Source organism: Nicotiana attenuata, chromosome 6 (assembly GCF_001879085.1).
Source record: "Nicotiana attenuata strain UT chromosome 6, NIATTr2, whole genome shotgun sequence".
Classification (NCBI taxonomy): Eukaryota; Viridiplantae; Streptophyta; class Magnoliopsida; order Solanales; family Solanaceae; genus Nicotiana; species Nicotiana attenuata.
The window spans coordinates 74,022,755-74,030,611 of record NC_031994.1 but is presented as its reverse complement, the minus strand read 5'-3'; the positions used below and the strand labels follow the sequence as shown (position 1 = coordinate 74,030,611).

The 7,857-nt window shown below is 35.6% G+C and overlaps 1 protein-coding gene across 1 annotated transcript; it reads right to left on the bottom strand.

The window, feature by feature from the left end:
* Positions 640–7,264, bottom strand: LOC109227213 (inactive poly [ADP-ribose] polymerase RCD1-like). Its single transcript, XM_019392278.1, has 8 exons — positions 7,032–7,264; positions 6,202–6,325; positions 4,540–5,761; positions 3,893–4,134; positions 2,928–3,031; positions 1,662–1,826; positions 1,457–1,552; positions 640–1,031 (listed from the first exon to the last, which is right to left on the bottom strand). The coding sequence occupies exons 3-8, from the start codon at positions 5,403–5,405 to the stop codon at positions 984–986; spliced, it is 1,521 nt and encodes a 506-aa protein (XP_019247823.1). The 5' UTR covers positions 5,406–5,761; positions 6,202–6,325; positions 7,032–7,264; the 3' UTR covers positions 640–983.

Genomic DNA, 7,857 nt, shown 5'->3' with positions numbered 1-7,857 from the left:
TCTCAAACTACGTATGCATATGGAAAAATATTAAAATGTATAGCAATAATAATTCTGAACCAACTAAAAGTAAGTTCTTGGTTCACATCAAGTCTTGTACAAGCCAAAAATGCTGCTTCAGTTAAGAAAGAACCCTCAATTTAATGAAAGAATAAATGAAGAAAGAACACAGCTGTCAAAGATATGGCTGGGTCTTGTCCTTGACGAGAACAGCAATCTCGTGGATTCTTATAGCCGCATGTGAAGGGAAAAACTCATGCAAAAAGAGTGTTGTAAATAATTAGCATAAAGCCAATTGTAAATGGTGTGCGACAACTACCTGTAGTGTAACAACAGTATGTGAACTTCTAAACATGTTAGGATATATTCTAGTCACTTCGTTCTTAACAGATCAAGCTCATGCCTATGATTAGCTTTTCTAGAAATTGAAGACATGATCATCAAACAGGTATTAAAACACACAAGATGAGCTACAGAAATAGATCATGGTGGTATATACATAATATACATCCATACAAGCAGTATGCGACAGAAGGCGGTGCAGCAAGTTATTCCATTAATGGTATCCCAGTTTTGATGCATTGTCATACCATCTATGGATGCAGTTAGAAAGATCTCTTATAAGACAATGCATACATATGGACCACTTGCAAAGTGAACAATGAAATAGAAACCTCAAAGGCAAACTTTATAAGCATTCAATTCAGGGAGTAACTAAAATTAACCAGAAAACCAAAAGCAAAGTTAAGAGGTTCACAACAGGAGGAAAAACCATCAAGCCCGTTCGGAAAAGGAACTAACTACTTTGTATTCCCATATTCTAGGACAAAAGACCAGATGCTTTTACTATCACACTACTGTAGGAAAGGAAATCGAACCTCCCAAATGACCTCACTACAACACGGAAAAGGCACTTCAGTAAAGAACTGTTACTCTGTGGCTTTGCTAATGGAATTGGCAGTATTTCATTTAAAGGCAGCACTCTACGGCTCTTGCTTTGGCGGAACCATTTCAAAGGATTTAGATGGTACCTACCAAAGACAAACAAAAAACAAATAAATAATAAATAAAAAACAGAAGAAGAAACAATTGGGCTAGTTTGACTTCCCAAATAATAAAAGATAATCGCAGCATAAAACAACACAACTAGTTACCAGTTCCAATTCCCTCGTTAAAAAAAACATTAACTTATGCAAGAACCTATGTAATTATTTTATGCAAGGATAGAATATAGAATGAGAATGCATGCATTAACAATAAGAACAACTAAAATAACACAAATACCTTTACTTAATGCCATATTTACTTTAAGAAAATAAATAGAAGCCAGCATGTGTTAAAGTAAAGCACATGTAATAAATATAAGCCAGCTCTCAAGTTTAGACAACAAGCCACTTGACATGTAGAGCAAGTGAGCAACTGCACAAACTCTACAGATAAAAGACACAGAACATACCTTGAACTGAAGACTTGTAATAGTGGACCTCAACAGAGTATCGCCTACTATCAACCTCAACTGTCTGACAAATTCATCCCTACTTATCTTCTTGCTCTATCAATGTCGGGAAAGGAACCAAGAGAAGAAAATCTTTAGAACAAAATTAAATACGACAATCCAGGCGTAAAATAAGAGAAAGGAAAGAATCTGCAACTATACAAACCTTAAGCAACTCAAAATTGCTAGTAACAAGGTTCATCTTCTCTGCAGGGACTTCATTGGAGATTGCAGCAAACAACAAGGGGAATGGCATCCAAGGGGACTTCGGAGTCCTTGCAGCCTTTTCTAGGGACAATTTACCCATTGATATTTGATGATTGTCACTTTCCTAAAGATGAATATACAATAACTGTTATCTAGAAAGAACTCCAGATAATTGATGAATAGATAACCATTCAGAAGGAATTGCTTCAAAAAAGCAGAACGTAATACAGTCCTGGTCATTTGCTCTCCCTCTCCTCATTATGATTCCAGCAACGCTTCAAAATAGAAATTTTTCTTGCAGGACAAGGTTCACTAAAGTACCAAAACTTCACACTATACTAATACCTATTGCTAGCTAGCAACTGTCAAGAGTGGAGAATCAGGAAGCTAAATCTAGAAGCCAGCAACGAAGTTGATAACCATCTATGGCAGGCTAAGCAGTAAAGCAGTACAGATTCAAGCAAACACAGAAAAAGCTGGACTTCAGAGCTGATCTCAAGATGCAGACAATTTTACAAAACTCAGGAGAAGAGTCTCAGAATTTACTACAACAACAACATACCCAGTATTTATCCCACACCGTGGGGTCTGGGGAGGGTAGTGTGTACGCAGACCTTACCCCTACCTTGTGAGGATAGAGAGGCTGTTTCCAATAGACTAGTCTCAGAATTTACTGTTACCACAAATTATACTGCCGTTTAAGCACATGCAGGTGCAATTACAGTGTCTTTGGAATGGTGGATGAAGATTATTTGTTGCATCACGTACAAATGCGAAGCCGTTAAATAATATCAAATAGTTACCTAGATAGTACTTAAGCAAGTGTCTGTGTCATTAATTATGTCCTAGGTAACTACCATGCATCTGAGGAAGAAACTCAATGATTGATCAAGGAGATAAATGGAAGTAGCAAATACAAGAAAAAAGCATGTCAAAGGATATAATATAAGTTGCTGCTTCTTTTAAGTTCACTCATTTTACCAAAGAAATTCAAGACATAGTCTTTTGAGTTGAGTGAACTTCATGTTCCTGTTCTTTGCCCAGTGTGCTTTTATTTCTTTTGAAGTCTAACAAAATCCCAACTTTATTTCATGTGTCATATTATCAGCCAGTTCATTTCGCAATTGTTGCATGTCAAAAACACCCCTCCACAACTTCCCCATCTTTCAGTTCAATGAAGGCCATATAATCAAATCCGCCCAAGTTCATAATATTTGTAACTTACCAAGTCCTTAGGAAATGTATCTGTGGGTACCTGATCCACAGGGCCCTGACAACAAGTACTGTCACCTGAGACATGCATCCGGCTATCATTTCCGAAGTGGGGTCCTGTAAGAAACGTGATAGAGATAATTCAAGCGCTGCGTGATTCTTGAAAGAGAAATATTTTATGTTTTACTCAACATTAAAATGCTAAAAAACATAAAATACACTGGCTTATCTGTAAACGGGAAAATGGACAAAAAGGTCCCTCACAGATCTAAAGAATCTGAAATTAATAACAAACTTGTCGATTTATTTATTTCACAGATCTAGAGAACATTGAGAATTTCACCTCACAATTTTTACATCGTGCTCTTATATTCAGAGTATCTGCGGAAAGCAAATGTGCAAAAGGAAATATACTCTCTCAATCCCATTTTTATGGTCATAGTTTGGTCGAGTATAGAAAGAGAGTAGATTGAAATTATACTTCTTCTAGATCAAAAATGGTTTTCCTATTTCACTTCCCAGTCAAATGAAATACTCCTTAACTAAGGCAAAAGTACTTTTGTTACTTTGAAACAAATGTAGCTTGATATACTTTCCATACACAAAATATTTAAATTTTATTGCCAGAAGACAAACTAAGTGTTAAGTTCAATTTTAACTCCAAAATTTAATCGAGATAAAGTGGTTATAAGGAAAACTAAGCCCCAAAGTATGGTTAACAGATACTTATATTCTGACATTTGACTAACGCAAAGATAAAAGTGAATATGATACTACTGAAAAGTTTAACAAAAGAGGAAGGGTAAACTTTCCATTTCAAGGAAAGCGACAACATGGAATGGCCCAACATGAAAAAGGGAGTAATAAGACAGGCTCCATGGTTATAGACACTAAGAGTTTCAAAACAAATCATTAGAATAAGGCCTATACAGATTGTCTCATCCTGATGCTTAGATATAGGAAGAAAGTGGAGATCACCTTCAGCTCCTGGAGGAATTCTGAAGCTCACAACATACTCCGGGTATATGTGTGTGTTCATATTCATATTCCAAACAACATAACAAGTAGGATTCTCTAGATCATCAACTCCGCTATCGTAATTTTCATCAATAGGACAACATTGTTCAGATCGGCTATTCAAAAGTTCCACATTACCCAAAATCACACGAGTAAAAACCATGTAGCGGATGCCATTTTCGTCAACATCACAATTAATTGCACTGGAAGAGAGAGAGAGAAAAGAAAAGAAAAAGAAAGATTGATGTTAGATCCTCTAAGAAACAATAATAGACATGAACAAGAAGAAAAAGACGGTATCAGGGGAAAGCAAGAACTTTCTTCACTAATCATGTGGAGATTCATATTATGAATCATACCACAGGATAGGTTTCCAACGGCATACAGTAGTATTTCCTTTTCATTGAAAAGAAAATAAAAACCTGGAGCGTTCTTTTCTTTAAGGCTTATTGTTTTCCTTTTTTTCTTTTTTTTTTTTTTTTAGTTGAGTTTGTGGGGGGGGGGGGGGGGGGTCGGCTGATAACTGATCAGAGTTTCACCTCATTGAAGGTGCAAAATATATTTAGTTATGACTGAGATAATGTTGCATTAAGAGAATGTATTCAAACCTTTTAGAGGCACAATGCAGAGTACTGAGGTGAACTCCGACTCCAAATTTAGTCTTATGTTTAGGTCCCCCAAGTGCAAGGCCATAGTTCATAATTGTGGATAGTAAATCTTTGGAAGCAGCAAGCCAAGCATATCGAACATTTGCATTCCCACGATATTTTAGGGTTATTTCAATTTGCTTCTCAAAGAGTTCCAAGCGAGTTTTCAAATAACTACTAGAGCATTTAGTAATTTTGATTTCATCCACTTTAGGGATGATATTCATTCCCATAACAAACATATTTTTGACAGATTCTGCATCCACCAATTTCAGAGCAACTACAGCAGGAGTCCTTATTTCCTGGTTCTGTTTATTCTCTGCAACTTGTTCCACTTTTGCATCTGATTTTTTATCATCAGCACATTCTTGATAGTCTTTAACAGGATTTACTTTAATCCTCTTAAAACCAACATTTGACTCTTCCATATATTCTTCCAAATTACTATTTTCCAGTCCATTAAAATCAATTTCAAGTTGCAACTTAATATCAGCTATCCTATCTGGTTCAATAGCCATAAACTCTTCGATTCTCTTTGACTGGCTTTTAAAGTTCCCATGCATTTCACAACTGACAAGATACGACTCGGGGAAGAAACAGCCACCTGATTCATCTATCCAGGCAATAGGTTTGTGCAAACCATTAATCAGATCTATTTGAACCATATATAGAAGATCAAGCATTAAATGAAAGCCACCAACTTTCACCTCAATAACAGCCTTTTTTGCCCGAAAATCTTCTTTAACTATAAGAATAATATCTTGAGGGAAATCAGTCCATTCACCATTCTGATAAAACAGTACCCGTTGTGGTAGTCTGCTTCTCATAAAGTTTAAGTAGTTCTTGAGTAAAGATTTCCTGAGATGTGACTGATAATTAGACTCACACTCAGCAGTCCTTTTCCTCTCTCCAAGCTTGCTATCATGGTTAGATTGAATTGACAGTTTCTCACGCTAGCTCTAAATAAATGAGACAAATTTTGAGAAGCCAGTTTCCTCTTTGATCCAACCACAGTCCTATGGCCATTATCTAACACTTCAAACAACTTTGATTCCATTTTATCTACAGGTAAACTATCTATTTACAAGTATCAAACAAGAAGGCTAAACGCTAAAGTAACATAGTATAAATCCTCTGCGATAAATTTCCGAGAAGCAACGTCATGGTGTAGAAAATGCAAAACCTAGCAAAGGAAAAGAATAGGAAGTCAATCAGTCAAAAAAGGAAATCCAGAACAGCATCTTCATGTATTTATCAACAACTTAAAAAGGAATTGTCCAGCTTCAGAAATTATGGAAAGCAGACACTCGACCAACTGAACAAAGGCATTGCATAGAGATATAGAGGTCAATACAATATTACTAAAGTAATCAATGCTAAGTGAATACTTCATCGAAACAAAATCAATGCTAAGTGAACACTTGAATAGCCAACTGGCCTAACTTTTAACAACAAAGTATAAGTTCATACTCAACCAACGGGCAAAGTGAGAAGAGGAAACATTGCACGCATCCAACTGAAGTTACAAACCATTTATTGAGATCGTTTTTAGAAACAGAGATAAATTAATTTCTGAGGAACAAGAAAGTATGAATAGAACATAGCTAACTTTGAGATACTTACCAACTTTTGCACTGGATGGTGATCTTTGTACAATCCACTTTTCTCCATAACGTCGGTGTAAAGTCAACAAATTCTTACCGTTTGCACAATGCCAAACAAAAAGAGATAATCTAATTGACCTCCTCTGAAAATATAGATTTTGTCAGTATTCAAGTCGAAAGCAAATGTACAAAGAACAAATCTAAACAAAAACTCCTCACTCTCTAAGATATATAAACTAAGAAAAAATCATTTGACAAAGAATTACTCCCTCATGTTTGCAGCTATTCCATTTTAATACAACTTTCACAGCTACAAATACTTCAAACTGTTTTAAAAAAATTGCATGTTTTGGAAAGATTTTTTTTTGGGGGGGGGATGGGGGGATAGGCTAATTCTACCTCCCACAAGCACAGGTACCCCAGTAACTTTGTGCACCAAAACTTGGATAGATGAAAAAAATTCACCTAGTGTTGCAAGATTTTTCATGGATAAATGTCACTAGCTATTCAAAAATTTTAACTTTGAATTAATGTTTTCTCTACCAATCTAACTTTTATATCACTATTATAATATTTAAATCAAATTAACATCTTAAACTCGGTGTCCAATCTAATACCATCCGACAATAAGAAAAAGGATTTTTTCTGAAAAAAGTACAACCTCAAATAGGAATTAAGTCTTATAGACTAATGGCAAAATCAAGCATAGCGTCAAAACAATTTCTCATAAAATCAAAATCAGGTCACATAAATTCCGGAACAAGCAAATCGAAACAGATTAATTCAGATCCATAAACTATTAAAAAAAATAAAAAAGTTGAAAACAAAAAACAAAAAAGGGGTGGTTACCACGATAAATGATTCCCTTCATCAATAAAATCATGAAGTGCAGTGCGAGGAGCAAAAGCAAAGCAGATTAGCAGACGACGATGTTAGTGAAGGAATGGTATTTTTTTCAGTCAACTATTTTGTAAAAAACTACTAATAAAGTATTAATTACGGGATTTCCAGAATCTGATTTTCTTTCTGTGGACTTTTAATATTTGGGTTTTATAGCTTGCTCGGGGGAAAAGAAAGGAAGGGAAAGGACGAGTCCCGAAGACGAGTCCCGAACCTAAATGCGGTTCTTTTGGACTCGTAAAAAAAAAAAGTTACATTTCTATATATAACACGGTTATGAACCGCGTTTTACCTTAAGCCATTAAGGTAAAACGCGGTTCATTACCGCATTTTATGTAAAACGCTTTAGCCAACCGCGTTTTATGTAAAACGCTTTAGCAAATCGCGTTTTATATAGTAGCTGAAAAGACAAGTATATAAAGCGCGGTTAATTACCGCGTTTTATATAAAGTGCGGTAATGAATTGTGTTTTCCATATTTAGTGGGCCCACCAATAACTCTTCTGCGCTTAACTGACATAACAATAATTCTAATATGTAAAACGCCTTTTTAAACCGCGTTTTACTTCTAAAAATTTGACCCCCGGATTGGGCATTGCCTTATATAAAGGCATTAAGGGTTTTGAGAATTATCATTCAGAAATACTCCAACTTCGTGATAAATTTTTCTTGTTGTTAAATTCTCAAGCTTTTTTCATAATGTCTGAAAAGCGAAAAGTAAGGGTTTCATTATATTGGGGGTGGGGGGAGGGGCGAGGTTGTGGTAGCGAATAACC